This window comes from Lipophrys pholis (genome assembly GCF_963383615.2).
Source record: "Lipophrys pholis genome assembly, chromosome: 1".
NCBI lineage: Eukaryota > Metazoa > Chordata > Actinopteri > Blenniiformes > Blenniidae > Lipophrys > Lipophrys pholis.
In genome coordinates this window covers 10,219,537-10,238,270 of record NC_137635.1, presented here as the reverse complement: position 1 = coordinate 10,238,270, position 18,734 = coordinate 10,219,537, and the positions used below count along the sequence as shown (strand labels likewise).

The 18,734-nt window shown below is 40.0% G+C and overlaps 1 protein-coding gene across 1 annotated transcript; it reads right to left on the bottom strand.

The window, feature by feature from the left end:
* Positions 1–1,449: 1,449 nt before the first annotated feature.
* On the bottom strand, positions 1,450–13,797 carry osbpl7 (oxysterol binding protein-like 7; the record flags this gene model as incomplete). The annotated part of the gene is made up of 22 exons (XM_080465936.1): positions 1,450–2,525; positions 3,602–3,724; positions 4,817–4,943; positions 5,407–5,557; positions 5,628–5,772; positions 6,035–6,113; positions 6,263–6,326; positions 6,510–6,647; positions 6,828–6,964; positions 7,045–7,191; positions 7,399–7,567; positions 7,662–7,768; positions 7,967–8,117; positions 9,847–9,870; positions 10,089–10,178; positions 10,496–10,614; positions 11,698–11,818; positions 11,895–12,047; positions 12,133–12,246; positions 13,040–13,093; positions 13,184–13,327; positions 13,666–13,797. The coding sequence occupies 22 exons, from the start codon at positions 13,795–13,797 to the stop codon at positions 2,417–2,419; spliced, it is 2,598 nt and encodes an 865-aa protein (XP_080322062.1). The 3' UTR covers positions 1,450–2,416.
* Positions 13,798–18,734: the final 4,937 nt, after the last annotated feature.

The window sequence follows — 18,734 nt, the reverse complement described above, 5'->3', positions numbered from 1 at the left end:
ACAATCCTGAGTGTTTCTCTCACAGCTTTGAAACTGCGATGCAGAAATGGATAAGAGAAAATGTCTGGAGGGGATAACAGACCCTGTTATTTATTAAAAAAGATGGCATAATTGTGTATTGTACTTCTGTTTGGTTTTTTTTTATTCATGAAATTAAAGCTTAAAGATGATCCCGGCTGCTTTGTTTTGCTGTTTTACTCTTTTTCTATGAGACAAACACATTTTCACGGCTTCATCTGTTTTGTTACTGATCTGGAAACTCCCGGCAGCACCATGCAGGTTTAAGTTCTTAATTCAAGATAAACATCAGAATAAGGCCTTGTTTACACATACATGGGTATTTAAATTTTTTTTTCTATTTTTCTGCATTTGGACCTTGCTTTTACACACAAGCACAGCTCCAAGCAGGAAGCAGGAAGCCATGATGGACAATCAGAATTCTGGGAAAAAAAAACCACTATGGCCATTTTACAATACCCATACTTGCCGATACTTGTGTTCTCGTGTACCCGTGACACATTATCAGTGGGAGACCAAGTACTGACCAAATTCTTAGGCCGTTTCGCATGAAAAACTACAAATTTCCGAAAATGGACTACAAAAAGTGCATTTCTAACACTTTCCCATGTGCCTCTAACCGCTGATATAATCTCAAATATCACAAGGAAAAGAGGCTGCCAGGCTACGAGGAACCAAACTGAAACTGCTGCCAAGTGAATATATAATCAAACTGAGAATAAGCTGCACAGAACCTTTACTGTGTTCGTTTTACAACATCCGCATAACATTCATAGTTGGGATCTGGGTTTTAGATTATCTAAAGTTGTTAAAGGATGATAAAGGTTGATAAAGGATGCATCAGTGTTTCCTCGGCTAAAGGAGGTTCTAAAGGAAGCACTGAGCCTCCTTTTCTTAGCGTATTGAGAATTAGAGCGTTCCTTATCATGGCTGCCACTTAAACAAAATATCAAATATCATAACATCAAAAATATACACTAAGAAATATTTCTCATAAATGTGAAGAAAAAAAAAGTCTATTTCTGTTTCTAATGTGTCATAAAAAAAGCTCATTTTTTCAGAAATGTTCTGAAGAAACCAAAAAAAAACAACAATGGTCGTTTTCTCTGAAGCATTAAAGTGAAAATACATACAAGTCCAGGAAATTTACTTCTCAGTTTGAGTCGGATGCTGTTTATTAGCATTATTGATATTCATATAATTATACTTCGAACTACATTTATGAGATGTGTGTTGAACCGAGATAGAAATGTATAGAAAATGGAAGGACAGGGTCTAATTTTCTCCGTCAAATCTCGCTTCAATAAATCACACGCTCATGATAATCTGTTTCTTTTTTTAATGTAAACATGTTGGACTAAAGTTTTCAAAAGTTTTCACTCGTCTCTGTATCAATTTCTGGTAAGAAATAAAGTCCTAAAAGACCGTTTTGATATAAGCAGTTTATTGAACTGTATGAATACTGTATGTACACGTTTCCAACCAGCTGGATTCTCGTTCCACTATTAATGACATAAAAATACAGTATTATATCATATTTCATCATAAATACAATCTACATTGAATGTTGTTTAATGCTGTTTCCAATGGATCAAAAAAATAAACAATCTGTATTTTTTAAACTGTCACACCATATTTTGGCTCAACAGAAGCATCTTTAAAAAGAAAAAAACTAGAATAAACTGTAAGAGTTAAAAGGAAATGTTTTAAGCATTTTTTTAGTTTTGTTCTTCAATTTGTTTTATGTTATGTGTAATGTAAATTACAAATACAGTATCTGAAAATATCAGAAGAATCCCTCTTTATTTGACTGCAGGTCATAATTATCACAACTGAAATTTAAAAAGTTCTTTCTTTTGAGATGTATCTGCATTTAGACAGATATTGTAGATAGTGTTTTAATCACAGGGTCCAGTCAAGTGAGTTCCTACCATCAATCAGATGTTATTTCTTATAAAACCAGGCAAATGGGATTAAATGTTTATACATAACACAATAATCCAGCCCATTTCTTACTAAAATGACAGAAAAAATGTCATATGTCAAATACGTCTCTGGATGCTGAGTATGCATCAGAAAACTGTTCAATTTGACCCCCCCACACAAAAAAAAATTATATATATATATATATATGAATACATATGTGGAATGAAGTAATCTAAAAAAAAATAAAAATCAAGGTATTATAAAAGTTTCATTCTATTTGTTGACAGTGATGATTTGTGGATGAGGTTTGAACCGTGAACCAGTCACGGGTGTGCAGAGGAGCCAGAGGATTCAACAGCACTCTCCCCGCTCTCTCCATCAGAGCGGCTCATGCATGCTGCCAAAAACATCCGCCAATGATCCGTTTCAGTCTGTTGATGTGTCGTTTTCTCTGCACGCGGCCTTCGTCTCCTCACCACAGAGTCAGATTATCTGCATGAGCAAAACCTGGATCCTCCCGCAGCTTCCAGTACGTCCCGTTGGTCAGCCACACGTCCCGTCCACACGAGTCTTTGGCTTTTCTGGAGGAAGACGGAGAACATGAAGGTATGTTTCTTCTGAAATGATTAATGTATGCGGATATCCTCCCATCCGCCAAACCTTCTATGATCAATTTAATCCCTGCTGACACTAATGGGGCTTTTACACTGGCACCTACTCGGCTTGACTCGTCTCAGCTTTTAGGCTGTTTCACGTGTTAGTACCTGATAACAGGTACTTTCCTAGTACCTACTCGACCGCGGTTCCAAGCGAGCTGAGTCGAGCAGAAATGTGATGTCGGGCGTGGCATCACTAGATGAGTACCGAGAGTGACTCCATCATTTTTCCCTGCGGCCTTATCTGGTTGTCTTCACTCGCTTTGCGTCTCACAAAAGACCACAGACCGAGCAGCAGGTATACCAACAATTATGTCGCTGGAGTTTCAGGCCGCCTTGCTCTGACGACTCCACCCACGCCGAGGTGGAACTAAATTGTAGTGGAAAACGACCGAAACTGAGTCTGGGCGAGCGGTGCTGCAACTGTGTAACGTAAAGCACCATTAGAGCCTGTTTACAGGACCACGTTTCAAGTGAAAACACATAAATTTTACGTTTTCACTTCAGAAAGGTTTCACGTTTACACGGCAACGGCAGAAACGCTGAGTTGGTTTGTTAGTCGGATTGTTATTACGGAGACTGTCAACTATAAAACTACCAAGTCCCAGGAGAATATGGACTGGGAGTCATGACACGACGGAGGAAACTTTGTTCCGATTGACTCTACTGAGCATGTGCAGAACTACTAGTTACTAGTTACTAGCAGGACCAGTAGCAGTGTTTCCACTGTCTACACCAAGACGGAGCACGAGCGTTAACAAAAAGTTTAATGTTCCCTCGTTTCCGTGGAGACAGACCATTTTAGAAAATGTACCCCTTTTGGAGCAGTTTTCAAGGAGTTGCATTTTAAGTGACGCCGAGCATCGTTGTCGTGGAAACAGACTCCAAAACACTCTGAACGTGTTGAAAACAGTTTTAAAAGAAGAAGCAGGTCTTGACACTATCAGGTGATGTGACGACGACATGGGTTCTCACTGCCGCCGTCCAGTGGAGGTACTTACTTGAAGAAACGAGGAACGTGCTCTTCACCCTTCTTGGAAAGTTCTTTCCTGCGCTCCCTCTGAAGCTCCTCGATTTCATCTTTCTTTCTGTCCGTCTCGTCCACTTTTCCCTCCTCCAGCAACCTGCACAGACGTCCAGAAGGAGTTCAAAAAGCTTCTGGTTCATTTACACTTATTACTGGATGTGACTCCCAAGTGCAACGAGACAAAGACAGAAAGATAGAAATGTCATGTTTATACCTGAAACTGGGTTGAGTTAATTATTTTATCATTTTCCAGTTCTAAAAAATGCCAACTTCTCAAAAATATGTATTATACATATGGTATAATATATAGCAGAGTGATAACCTAATCTACGAAGTTTATATTCACTGAAATAACTCAACTAAACAACCAACAAAATCAAGAAAAATAAAACTGAGCAAAACAAATGAACAAATCATGATATGGATTAAAATATGAGAACAGACAACAGATTCAAACCTCTCACTTTGTTATAAACAAAATACAAAAAGATCCAAATCTGTCAAAACAGATTTTTGTTGGTAAATTCAAGACTATAAAATATATTTTCTTTATTTTATCCAGACAGATCATTGGTGGATTTAATCTTTATTTTATCTTTATCTGTCACAAACCAGCTTAAAGTTGTGTTTGTTTGCTTTTTGCTGTTTTTGAGTAAAAATGAAGCTTTCCGTCTTTTCTTATACAGTCCACCCAGAGTTAAAATATTTCACTGATGTTCTGAAACCTTTCAACAAAAGATCATTTTCATTTTCTGACATTGTCGTGATGATCTGCGTTATCGTTCAGTGAAGGTTCATTTTCCAGTGTTTGAATTAAATGTGGCCGTGCATCAACTCCGGTTGTGTGATTACCGTATTATCTGGACTATCAGTTGCCGTAGAAGTCACATTATTTTTGCTCTGTCAGTCAGATACAGTCATAATGGAGGTTTTTCTGTGGTACTGTAGCAGCTTTTCATGGTCACACAGTGACACCTTGTGGTCACAGAATGTATTTATTAGTATATTTCGATCACTTCTTTAGACAAGTCACTTTAAACACTTTATACAAGCCACATGAGCAGCCTATCAACTAAAAACACTGTGATTTTTACTCATGATTATATATAGCAATGCATTGCACACCCATCATGCTATTTCACTTTGTACATGAATATTGTTTTCTTTTTAATATCTTGCCGTTCCTCACCTCTGGTCCGGGCGCAGGCGGCTGTCGGTCGGAGGCAACAGAGGCTTCAGGTCGGGGTCTAGTTCATTCAGCTCGAAGGCGAAGGAGGAGAAGCCGTAGTACAGCAGGTGATCCTTTGGCTGCGGATCTGCGGTGTGACACAAGCCCTCAAGGTGAGCTGCCACGCACACGTGACACTTGGATTTGTGCTGATTAGTTGTTTTGGCAGCAGGAGAGCTTAATCATTTCACTTCACCCTCCAGCTTAAGCTCTCCACCGTCAGAGCCGTCGTCAGCGCAAAGAGTTTAAACTGCACGTTGTCGAAGTTACAGATAAAAAGACACTTTGTTTAAGTCACTGCAAATTCATATTTGATTACATTTTGATCTTTTTAAGGACGGTAGTGCCTTGTGACTTTATAAAAAGAAGAATCTCATATATGTTTTAACTGCCTCCCTCACTTGTCATATTAATAAGTATTGATTATTGATAGATTCCTTCTCCAGGAAACTAGAGTTGAGTCAAATGGCACCAGAGCTGATCCAAGTCATTAAGTTAATCACACTATTCCAGTTTTTTTACAGACGTGCTGGTGATCATTGTGAACTCACTCGGCTTCCAGACGCACTTCGGGGTGGGCAGAGTGTCACAGAAGATGCCTTCATGCCACAGACCTCCAAAGCGGTGGATGATGCTCCCGCTCTGGTCCAGCACGGTGCCCTGAACCTCGTTCTTGTTCGTCTCTGAGCCCCAATAACGAGACTGCAGCAGAGCGACAGCATGTCGGTCAGATAGAAACATGACGGGAGGAGGAGTCTGTGATGAAACTCACCTTGACGAATGTGATCTTGCAGGTGCAGACGTTGCTCTTGATGTTTTTGATGGTGACTTCTCCATAATGCTCCAGGTATCGCTGCTGACTCAGCACATTGTGGACGCAGGTCACCACTTTGTTCCACTCGTAGTGATCTCCATACCTGCACAACGCATCAACAAAACGTCATATTTAGACTGTACTGAACTGGAATCAAAGTTAAACTCAGCTGGAACTGGAAAAGGGCTGCACACCGACACGAGAACAAATACAACACCTAACACGATTAAAACCCATCGCCTCATTTAAATCATCAACAAACAGTAAAGGGGCCAAAACACAAAGAGCTGGCATCTCAAACTGAGTTAAAAGTCAAAGAGAAAAGATTGAAAGGCCTTTCGGAATGAAAACTGAAAACTATTGACCTTGGAAGAGTCACATTCACCATCCCTGTTGGCAGAATCTCCAGCGATTTTCCCCAGAATTTATTCTTCCATCGTTGGTCTGTTTGGAAACACAAACAGGTGCTGATGACGGTTTATAATCCAAATATGTCCATGTGCAGCTTTATAAAACGTCATTAAGTCATAGGACAGAAGCAGGTGTGAATAAAACCACTAAGGGGCACACATTGAGATGTATGTCCGACTGACCCTGCCAAAAGGAGAAGTTCTCAGAGTCCGCATGGCAGGCGGAGATGGGCGGATGGTGGCACACCTGGTAACGTGTAGCAAAACAAAGAAAAATTCACTGAGTGACACGTGTTTCTGGAAACAATAATTCACTCTGTAGAGCTCAGTGTAACCATGCAAACATGACGGTATCCCGTCTTTTCCCTCTGAAGAATCCAGTCAGCGGCCATCAAGGCTTTTTGGATGAAGCCGCTCCTGGAGGCACTACCTGCTCACTGATGAAGCGAAAGCCGCGGCCCTCCTGCAGGCACTCGTACGTCTCGCCCAACACCGGGTTGAAGGGCTTGTAGCGGTTCCTGAACGTCGCCGTGGCGTAACCGGAGATGGCGAAGGCAGCAATGTAAACCTGCGTGACGTCAAATACAAAATATATTTCAACTTTCTGATTCATTTGCCATTTCATTCTGGAACAACAAAGTCACCCGACAAGCAAAGTGAGTTCCAATAAAAGTGAAATATCCATGATCATTTCAAAATGCATATTCAGGACTGAGAGGTCCAGTGTGATGGTGGATGTTTGCGTTACCATCCTCTGGTAGGGGTCGGGTGTGTTGTTGGCGGTGTCCAGCAGCTCGCTGTACTCCAGCTCCTCACACAGCCTCTGCAGCAGGTTCACAGGCTCGTTCAGAGCCGCAGGCATCGACACCCGAGCCAGATCTTTCCCTGGAACAGCAGAACACAGCCATTAGTGTTCCGACCCTTTTCTAATCCTGCCTGACTTCATCAGTGTGCGTTCTCCTTGCCGATGTTGTTGTAGAGGATCGCCATCAGGCCCACGTGGCTGTTGTCGGGGCAGCCTGCGGGCAGTTTGCTTCTCCGTCCCGTGCTCTTGGGAACGGCGCTGTTCGGGGTCCGGGAGATGCTCGCACGGTATTTACGCGTGGCCGAAGCTGCGATCATGATGACAAGAAACCATTCAAATCAAAACTGGAAACTAAATCTCAGGAGTAGGAGTAGAACTGTGCTCGGTGCTGATCATTGATCAATTTAAAAAAAACAACCTCATATCTCCTCCTAATCCTGCATCAGAAGCGACACTGGAACACTTCTTTGGTTACGACTTAAAGGCTGCACAGAAAAGAGAAATATATACGCACCGTGTCCCTCCTCTGGCTCCGAGTTGGAGGTGCTTCCATCGCTCAGTCCAGATTCATCCGACACATCGGAGGAACTTCCACAAACAATGTCGTCGTTGGCATCGAAATACTCTGCAGCTGAATCTGCGACTGAAGGCGGTCCGTGAGACGAGCGCCGCACTGCTGCAGGCTGGAGGAACAAATCCATCAGAAAATATCCCCCCCAAAAAAAGGACGCGACAACGCAGCAGAGCATGCGGGAGACGGATCAGAGTTCTTCTTACCGGAGCCAACGTGTTCAACTGGTGGATGTTGTTTGTCTCCCAGACCTCCTGCAGCTTCTGACGCTCCTGAGACAGAGCGTCGTGCACAGACTTCAGAGACGTGAGCACTGAAAGGAGAAGGAATTAACATTAACGATGCATTAGGTTTCCAGGTGGACACGTCAACATCTTCCCACTCTGTGACGAAATCCAAAAGATCTTAATAAAAACAAGCGACACAACAACTTCTGTAAACATCTTCATATAGAGATACAGCTGCCTACAGAGAGATGTATCGATACAGATAGAAGATCTGCTGGTCTGACCTCGTAGTGACATGCTGCAGATGTCCTGCTGGATCTTCTTGCCCTCGGGCGACGTGACGGTGGGAGGTGACAGCTGAGAGTAGACGTACTCGGGGATGGAGGGGACCGACGCACCGAGGTGGGACGAGTTGCCCAAATGACTGGAGGAGAGCTGCGAGGTGAAGAGGAGGAGGATGAAGGACGGTTGGATTAACAGTCCAGCTCAGTTTCAGGTCTGTCGGTGTTCATGTACACTGCATGTATGACGCCCAGATCACAGAATGTGTTGTTAATCTGTAAACCAGCTCCCTTAACGTGATATCTCCAACCATTTCCATGTTCTCCCTCATCTATTAATAAACAAATATAAACTCAAGAGTCTGAAGTAGCAGACTAACTTGGAGTCTAACTAGTAAAAGAGTGAAGTTAAATCAATAAAACCAAATAAATGATAAGTTTACATTTCATACAAGTCAAACTGAACTTGTTTTAAGCTTAAATTCTCTGGATTTTGTCCTCAATGACACTAAATTGGATGTACTTAAATATAAAAATACTGTGGAGCTTCTATTAATTATTGTGTTAATTAACTGGACTTTAATGTCCACTCCAGCTCTGCCTGATTCGACTGATTGAAGCAGGATAGATGAACTATGATATGAAAGACATCTAATGCACATCTGTGATTTTTGTTAGTAATTAGGTCAGAAATCCTCAGTCTCATGTCTGACATAAACAAGCTGGACGGACTAAATGACCGTTCTACTAAGTGGCTTCTGCAGAAGATTCCTACCAGCGCCGTCATTGTGGTGTTGAAGCAGGAAAACAACTAAAACATTCAGGGCGAGACACCGTCACAGGAGCTTGAACACCTTGTTATGGACCTCTACAACCACAGTCCTGCGGGCTTTCTTCAATGTCTTCATTAGCTACATCGTGAAATCAGGGCTGTTTATAAAGCAACAAGGAAAATCGTTTTGGGACAAGATGAAAACTGCAGCTGGTGAATCTGTGTGTGCATTTGTGTTCATTTTGCATAGTTATTTATGAAGCTTTTTCCATCATATCTTCCCTGTAGTGCTTGTTTTGTGTCCATTTGTGGTGATTTTGCATCCATTTCTGACCACTAAGTACATGAACTACACCAAAGTTGAGAAAAAGTTGTATTTTTTAAAATATGTAATGGACCGTAAAATCTGAGGTGAAGTTCAATAGGCAGCCTCCAACAACAAAAACAGCTGTATGTGTGGGACAATGGTGTCAAACATGTGGTTCATGTGTTAAAAGCGGCCTGCCGGTGGGTCGATTCTGGCTTGCAGGACTTGTACAGACTTGCTTTAGTCATTCGGTAAACGTAAAACATCACTTAAACCTGAGGCCAGATGTGGGATCAGTGACGCAGCAGTGAAAACTAATCACCTTAAATTAGCATTAACAGCATTAGCATAAAAACCTCACTGTGGGGTCAGTTTCAGAAAATGTGTTAATATAAGTTAAAGGATGCACAAATCAGTTTCTTTAAGAAATGATAACATTATGATGAAGAGAAAGATTTCAGTCGGGAACCCTCGCCAATCTGTAAATCAAACTTTCCCATCTGGAAACATTCCCAGAGATCAACGCATCAGATTTCCAACAGATTTGAACGACGTCCTTCCTTTTTGTTGTCAGAAACATGACGTACTCTCAGGATGAAGTGGGTGGAGAGGTCATCTACAACGGGCACACTAAACCAACGTTAACACCAGAACAAGTTTGTCATCCTGTCACAGGGATCTCATGTCTCTATGAGGGAGGGGCTCTGCTGCATGAGGGAGGGGCTCGCCTGCAGGGTGTGTGAGTGGAAAACATTGATTATGCATCAACTTGTCTCATGTTTCAACTATCATCAATTGACTCACCGATTTAGTAATCCCACGAATAGGCTTTGAATTGGATTAAAGAAAGGTCCAAAATGGTTTGGATGTCGTATTTTCAAAGACAAGGTTTCCAGTAACAATAGCAGTTAATGTATGAGTTACAACAAATGTAAATAGTACTTACAGTATGATTACACATTACTATTTAACACTGACAAATCAATGCACCAATCACTGCAAAATGGTTTGGTTTGCATAAGTTGTGGGGTACAGACCGTTCTTACCATTCCCAGCGCCTCCACCCGGGACAGCGTGCGAGAGTGACCCCACATCTTCGCCGACTTCGACTTCTTCGGCTTTTCAAGGGAGAGATTCTGCAGCAACACACAGGTTTGTTTCTTTAACCAACCTATCATCCAATTCAGCGTTACTGTCAACGTGAGAGAATAACTTGAGTCTCGGTGTAGACAGTAAAATATTACATTTAAACACAGAATGGTGTAGACTAAATGGAATGTTATGTACAAAGTAATGAGAATACACAGTAAATACACAAGAAAGAAGTGACACAAAGAGTACAGAGTGCACCGATGTATTTGTGTGGCAGTTTAGAGCAGTTCAGACATTTAAACCCGCGTCTGCTGACTTATAAAAGTCTGAGTTCAGTTAAAATAAAGCAGCTGTGTGAAACCTGTACGCTGATGATGCGCTGCAGTTCTCCGTTAGTGAACGCCTGGCCCGCCTCCAGCGCCTGCAGCCTCTGGATCAAACGGTTCAGCTCGGAGAGATCCACGTGACACCGGTTCAACTCTGCAACGACACACAGCTCGTCCTGAGAATCACCCAAGGCGCAAATGTAACCAGAGTACCTAAAAACAACATTTCAACTGGATTTAAGAATTTAAGAGACGAAAACCTTTAGATACAAAACAGAACGTTTACAACCAGCATTGCTGTGAATTAATTTCTCAGTCCACATAGATCATGAATCTGTCAGAAAATTTTCTTTTTTAAGGAAGGTTCCATCTGAGTTTCTTAGCGGCTTTCACAGGTACTTTTCACTCTTTTTCAGACAGCTTTTACAAATTATTATCAATAATTTTGGAAATAATCAGCACAATCTCCAGTAGTATTGAGAATGTATTAAAATAAAAGTATGAGAAATAATACAAACAAAAGAATACCTACAATAGAATATAGAATGCATAAATTTCTTTTGAAAAAGCTTTACCTTAACATCAACGTAAAAGTAGAAAATATCATTCGCTGAGTTGTATATTTAAAGTATTACAAAAAAATATATTTTCCACCTCATATTTCTGACATTTTACTTGTATTTGCTCAAACTCAGTATGTATATTTGGTCGTGTTGAAGGCAGCGTTGAACAGAGTAATACCACTGAAGGCCTGTGGGGGCAGTGTTGCACAGTATAGCACATGCCTGACCGTAGAAAGGAACAACGAGGAGAACAGAAATGAGGGACTGCTTTGAGGAAAGACCTTATGAATGTGGATCCAAACAGATCGTTGGCCTCGGCTGGACTTCAGGATAAAGAAGCTACAAAAAGAGTTTTGAAGACCGAGCCTCTAGCTCACATGACCTTAAACTGCACTGCCCCCTACTGGATGTATTAATTAACAACCACACCAATGTTTGAAACACCCGCACTAATCTAATAGGAGCATAAATGTGTCTGAATGACCAAGGCATAATTCCACAATTTAGTCTATTGTTGTTCAAAAATATTCAAGAGTTGAGTCAATATGAGCTTTGTTTACAAATCCCCGAATGTGTTTGGTTCAAGCTCCTCTGACTTTCTGTCTCTGTATTGATCTATGGATCAGTCATTTAGGAGCATTGGAGCTGTGCCACGGTGTTTGTGTGACAGTTACCTTGCACGCAGGTGTCGGGGTCGTGGCTTTGCTGCAGCCATGCAGAAACCTTACTGTTGACCGGCGTGCGAGCCGACGGCAGCACTCCTGCAGCTCCAGGTGAATCCGCCGCCGGGAAGCTCTGGAGACAGGAGGGAGTTACTGTCACTCTCCTCTCACAGATCCCACTGGCAGGTCTGCCTCTATCCTCTGCTCACCAGATCTCCGTTCTTCTGAGTCGGGCCGGCCGTGGAGGCGTTGGACAGACATTGCAGGAAGCCGCTCTGGATTTGAGCCGCCTCGTTCTTCTTGAACAGCCGGTGAGCCTGGAGCTTGGTCACCCAGATGTAGAAGAGCTCGTGACTCTTTGCCTTGGCGAGAGAAGCAAAAGTGTTTTTTTTTTATTTTCCTTCAGCCGAGCAGCAGCAGCAAGCAGCAGAAGATCACTGCGTGTACCTTCATGTGATAAAGAATATCCCCGGCGTCCAGATCAAAACGGTTTGATTTCTTGTTGATGGACATGACGGCGAGGCTCACGTCCAGGGAGCCCTGGACTCTTCCTCTCGGGACCTTTGGTGGAAAAACACAAAGCGTTCAGAGCTCAGGATTCCTCTGAGACGGGTCCTCATGGCTTTATGGGCGAGTCACAATCAAATGAGAAATTGTGTTGATGTGTTAAAGTCAGCTCACTATAAATTAACAAAAAATATCAAATGGATCCACAACTACATTACAACAAATAAATTATATTGATATTAATCATTATAAAGCATATTTAAAAAATGAAGGCAGGTACACTTTTACCAACTCATTTAAATATATTTATTGATATTATTGTCATACTTTATTATTGTATTATCTATATTTGTGTATTTGTTTCAATATTGATAATTAAGTTGTTTTAACAATTATTTTTCATTTATTCTTTTGGAGGTAATCTTACTTTTGATCTTTTTATAAAAAAAAAATTTTTTGCATGAAATCTTTACATTACTTATTTGTCTATTTTCATTTGTGTATCTATTTTTATATTTTATTAATGTCATTTATTTATCTGTTTGTTTGTAGACACAAGTTATTTCTACTTAATAATATCTATTTATTGATATATTACTTTTAATGCAACACTTTTTAATTGATATAATATATGTCTAATTATATTTAAATTTCATCTTTATATTTCCTATGAAGTTTTTTAAATTGTTTAAATATGTTTATTCTAACTAAACATTTCTGGGAAAATATTTAATATTATTTGTTTTGTTTTATGTACTCTTATAAAGTTGCCAACAAGAGTGTAGCAGGACAAAATTGAAGAATGGATCTAAATTTGTAAACATGAAGATCAATTATATTTACTCACATCGTGTTGGTTTTTGGAGTATCGTAAAATTCCTGCTTCCAAGACAAAGTACCTCTGAGAAAGGAAACAACCGTTGTGTTAAAGTCAGAATCCTTCAGGAAGCACTAAACCTGACGTCTGTTGGCAGAAGGCGGCGGTTCTCACCTTGTGCCAGCCTTTCAGAGGCCACTTCCTCCTCTTCAGCAGGTAACCTTCACAGATTCCCGGAGTCGTCATCTCCTGAGGGTTTTCTCCTGCCGCGTGCGTCTCTGCGTGAAGGTCGTCGATCACCTCCCAGTCCTTCACGATCTGGAGACAAAAAAAACCAAACATATCAAACGCTCCATTCGCTCTGGATTAACTCGGTTTTCTATGACAAAACCAAACAATCGAGGTCGTAAGTCAATTTTCTTGTTTTTCACGTTAGAAGATGTTTGTATTTCCTGCTTATATTAATGTTGAACGAACTGGGATGTAATTAGAATCATTTGAATTTTTAAATAATATACTGTATGTTGAACAAACATAGCTTCCTCTCACTCACATGTTCTCGCTGTTTTTAACTTCCAACGTACGACAAAATCTGTCAACAACCAAATCTAGTGTTTTCTCTCTTTGAGTAGAACCTGAGTGTATTTGCGACTGGCCTGTCTGGAGTGGCGGGACGACAACGTGCTGCTGCTCCGCGAGTGAGTCGGCTTGTTCCACGTGGGCGACGTCTTCTCCAGGCCGCTCGCCAGCGACTGGCTGCGATTGAGTGACGATCCATACGAGTCCATTTCAGACAGTTTGTTGAGAGGCTCGCTACAATCCTGTAAAACACTCCTGTAATCACAGAGCGAGCAGCTCAGACACTGAGAGGACGATCGCATCGAGAACATCAGATACAATTGTTGTATTGCGTTTGGAGTTTGGCCTGAAAAGATCCGAATGTGGACTGAAAGCAAATTCACCACATTGTGACCACAGAGAGACACAGATATACACATTAAAATAAATAGTTATTATGATCACGCTGATTAAATAATGCAGGATATGTGTAGGAAGGACAGGACGCTGATTACCGTATTTTCCAGACACCAGAGTAAAACAACACATCTGAGAGAAAACTCGCCATGAAGAGAAACAAACACAAAAGTCGCACAGTTTATAATACAGATTTTTTTTTCATGCCACGTTGGGACGGCAGTTTTAATTTTCCTCTGTAGATTTTTCTTTCTGTCAACATTTTTCTTGTTCTGTCAGTGAAATACGGTAATAATAGAGACATCTGGTGGCCCAACACGGTGGGTATTTTCCTATATAAGCCAAACTAATGGGAAAAAAAGTGACTTATTATCTATAATATATGGTTCTATCAATGATTGTATGATAAATATTGGTTAAAGCAAAAAAATGAAATTTTTTTAACTGTTTTCTCTCCATGTGAAAAACACACCATGACTATGTGGCTATAGATAAGATGAGTTCATCCGTTTGAAACAAAACTTTATTTAAATTTTGGTCACGCAGTCGCTGGAAACAATCCAAGCTGGATGAAGCCAGAGGAATCCCACACATGCCGAGAGAGCACATGCACGGAAAGATTAATATTATTATCATTATCGGTAAACACATATATGCAACGTGGGCTGGCTCATGCAGAATCCAAATATAATCCATATTTTTCTTGATTGGACTTCAAACTATCCCAGCACAGAATTTTACTGAAGGAAGGCATCATTGGATAAACATGATACAAGTCCTATTTCACAAAATATTGGACCTTTCTTTGTGTGTATTGGTTCAGATTTTTCTGTCATTTTAAAGTAGAGTTCAAGGTATTGTGCTTTTCTAGCGTATTCTCTCTGTATTTGGTTATTAACAAAAACAAACATAACAATCAGACAAGCAACATGTGGAATTATGAGAAAAAACAATAACAGGAAAAATCTCTATGAGGCAAAACGTTGTGTTTGAGTATGTTGTTTGTGTTTTGTTTCCGTCTTTAATACTCTGATTACTCTGTCAAAAATCAACCACTGAACTAGAAAAGACAGGACTGTGAGTGAAGGTATTGATGAGGATCCGTTTGGTGACTCAGGAGAAGAAGAGAAAGCTGCAAAGTGAAAGCGTTAAATCCACTCAGCAGTGACGGAGACTGGAGGACGAGAGTAATCCGGTTACCTAACGCAGGTGAGAGCTGAGCCTCGGCACCATCATCATCATCATCATCATCATCATCATCATCATCATCATCATCATCAATGTGCAACCTAAAGTTACCCAAACTGAAGAGGATCAACATCCTCAACTAATCACCACTTTTCATTCCAGCATGTTTTATGTGTGTTATTAACATGCAGATATTTTTATATAGAAGAGGTAAAGTTTGTTTCAATACAGATGTTTTTCTCTTCCATTCATCCAGGACGGACTCTTGTGTTTGTGATTTAATTTTTACTTGAAACTGCTGCTTATATTAATCTTTTTCACCTCATTATCTATCACTGTTGCAACACTGGAGTTTCCCCATCGATGATGGACATTCAAACAACCAGAGAAGAAGAGTCAAGGTCTTTTTTGAGAGTGAAGAAGAAGAAGAAGAAGAAGGTTAATGGTGACTAACATGGAGACAACAGAAGAAGTCGCTCTGGTGTGGCTCCTGAGAAGAAGGTAGAATAAGAAGCCGTGTTGACGATTAAACATGGATCTTAAAGACATTGATGTCTGAGTGCTGCAGGTCACAAATCAAATCTGTTCTCGCCTCCAAAACGGAAGATGTCAGATTGACTCGTGAACTTCTAAAGATCTGGATATAAAATGCAATGACTCACTACTGCCACCTGATGCACAGAGGCAACATTACAGAAATCTCATAAATTGCCTCAACATGCAGCTTTAAAGTATTTTCATCCTTAATTCATAAACTACTACGATCAATACTTTTAGATCATTTGAAGTCTTTATGTTAGTCACTCCTCTGTTGTGAATGCATGTAAATAATAATCACGTAGAAGCATAATTATGATGAATTAAAACACTTCTGAAGCTGCTCTATGGGCAACTACCTTAAATTAACAAAATACACAAAAAACTGAGATACTTCCAATAGTGAAAACACCTTTGTGAGTTTTTCAAAGAAATCTTGAATATTGTTCATAATTATCATCAGAAGAAAGTTTCTGTGTGGTTGAAAATACTTAAACTGACCAAATTTGGACATAATTCAACATTTCTTCACACGAGATTCTGTCATTTCAACTTTACTGATTACCTGCAAACTATTGAGTACCATAGTATTATGTTATGTTTTTATGCCTATTTCTGTGCAGCACTTTGTTTCAGCTGCTTCACTTGTTTTTAAAGTTCTAAAGAGAGCTGAGTCGAGTTTTGATAAACTCTTCATTCACTGAGTTGGAAGAAACAGGAAATTACCAAATATGGTCGCTAGCTCGATATTACAGATTATCAACAATATTTCTTATTGTGCTGGTTGTTTATTGAATCATTTGTAAAGTGTGTCACCAAGCATGATAAACCTAAAAAAAACTTTTGAAAGAAATGTTAATGAAGCTTTCATTCCTTTTAAAGTGTATGTTGCACCTCATTAATATGGTGCAGAAGTGAATCTTGGGTCATTTGTAACCTGTTTCATGCATCCAAGAAGATTGCTCCAGAAAGGAGTTCTATTCAATATGTTTGAGTTATGCATAAAAATGCATTTGAAAATATAATTTCATGTTTTGGCTGCATTTTTTTTAATTGGATGCAGGTTGAATGTTTTTGTGTAGTTTAACCTACGGAAGAACAAACGGCAAAACTTTATTGTGAATTTATTAAGAAGAGGAGAATCTATTGTCATACGAGCAACTTTTAGTCACTTTTGTCATTAAACGACCGATAAATCAGAGCTTCCGCATTTCGTCTCGCTGCTCACGCCTCACTGTAAAAAACAAGTGTAGGACTAAAGAACTGTTTAACATTGAGGTTTTGTGCTCTTTGACACTTCTGCTTCATCTAACTGATGTTCTGAACCTGAAAGTATGAGATGTGGCGCCGCATTTTATCTGGAAAAACCGGAGGAAAGAAAATGAAGCTGCTGCAGAAGACCTGACACATCAAGTTCATCAGATTTCGGATCAATCCTCTGTAATAACTCTTGATATTGTGAGACAGTAACGCTCAGTCGTGTTGAGGATGAACAAAATCCTCGTACAGACAAAACTCCAGTAAGTTTAGACCATTTCAGTAAATGGTGTAAAGTAAGATCTAAGTTTGAAAAGTTGAACAGAAATGTATTTTTATGGAGTGAAGCATAACGTCTGAATCAGCACATTTTACACCAAAATATACAAATATACAGCTGGGACTATAAAATCTATTTTAGTGTGTGGACCTTGTTCCGGTATGTTCAATTAGAAGCCTGTAGGAGATGCTGATGCAGTAAATTGATTTATAGAAGAATTTAAACTGTGTGGTTAACAGAAAAGTAATGAATACATTCAACCTGCAGTGTACACAGACACGGACGAAAAGACAACTGAGTCATATCATAGAAAATATAGTTTGGTAATTTGAATTAGTTATATAAACACACAGCTGGGAGGAAAAGTAAAAATCACTTCAAAGAAGTTAAATTGTTTGTTTTGTCAGTGATACAAATGTCTTCAAAAGTCTATTGTGGTTTTCCGTTATAATCAAGTTTCGCAGGTTGATCAACACAAAAATATAATTTACTATGAAAACAGCATGAAGTAATAATCTGCACATAATCGTCTGTATATAGTAACAGTTTTATGTTCCATTTAACTAAATATTTAAAACTAAATATGCAACAAGAGTGTATTTTTTTCTGGTGTTTGATGCATTAAATCCAGTGAAAATTATATCTTCAATGTTTTGTAAGAGATGTGGCCAGATTACAGAAACTACAATCATAAATCCTAATCTATGAGATTCTCACTGTCTCGTCTATCTAATTGACAATCGATGAAAACAAAGTTCACATTAATGTGGATACAGAGATTCAAATGCTTGTCGCTCCAGTTTAAACTGCTTCAATGACAACGACGGCTCAGTTAATATTAAACCTCATTCAGACAGATGTAATATATTTTCGGTGAGGCGCAGGACCTCGGTGAGTTTTCTGAACGTGCAGCTTGTGGGCTGATAATCCAGCATATTGTGGACAATGAGGCGCCACAGCAAACGCCACCTGCAAGGAGCAGCTTAACCGCCGCTTAATTGGTTTTTCAGGAGCTGTTTTTAGCTGCTCGGGGCGACTTGGGCAGACATGCGCTGAGGTTTAAAGTGCTGGAACGAAACAATCACTGCAGATTACTGGATGAAACTTGTCCTGCGGCTGCTGGAGGGAAACTCCCAGATAAAACTCTGCGAGTATGTCGATCACCGTCACAACAAAACAGCAGAAACATGTCAAAGAAATGCATGAGAATACAAGTTGGCACTATGTTTGTCATTTTTCAACTTGATTCAGTGAAGAAATAAAGCTACGACTTTAAATAAAACTTAAGAGTTCAGCATCTATAAACTGAAAACAGGAGTTCCTGATACCTAAAGAGAATAAAGTGTTTTCACAGATTGAAGCTTGATGTCGTGCACAGTAAAAAATAATGAGAAGAAACGGTTGTGATTCTGAGGTTTGCACCATTTGCACCGTAGGTTCTCACACATACATGGAGTCCAGCAAAAAAAAAAAGAAGATGTTGTGCAG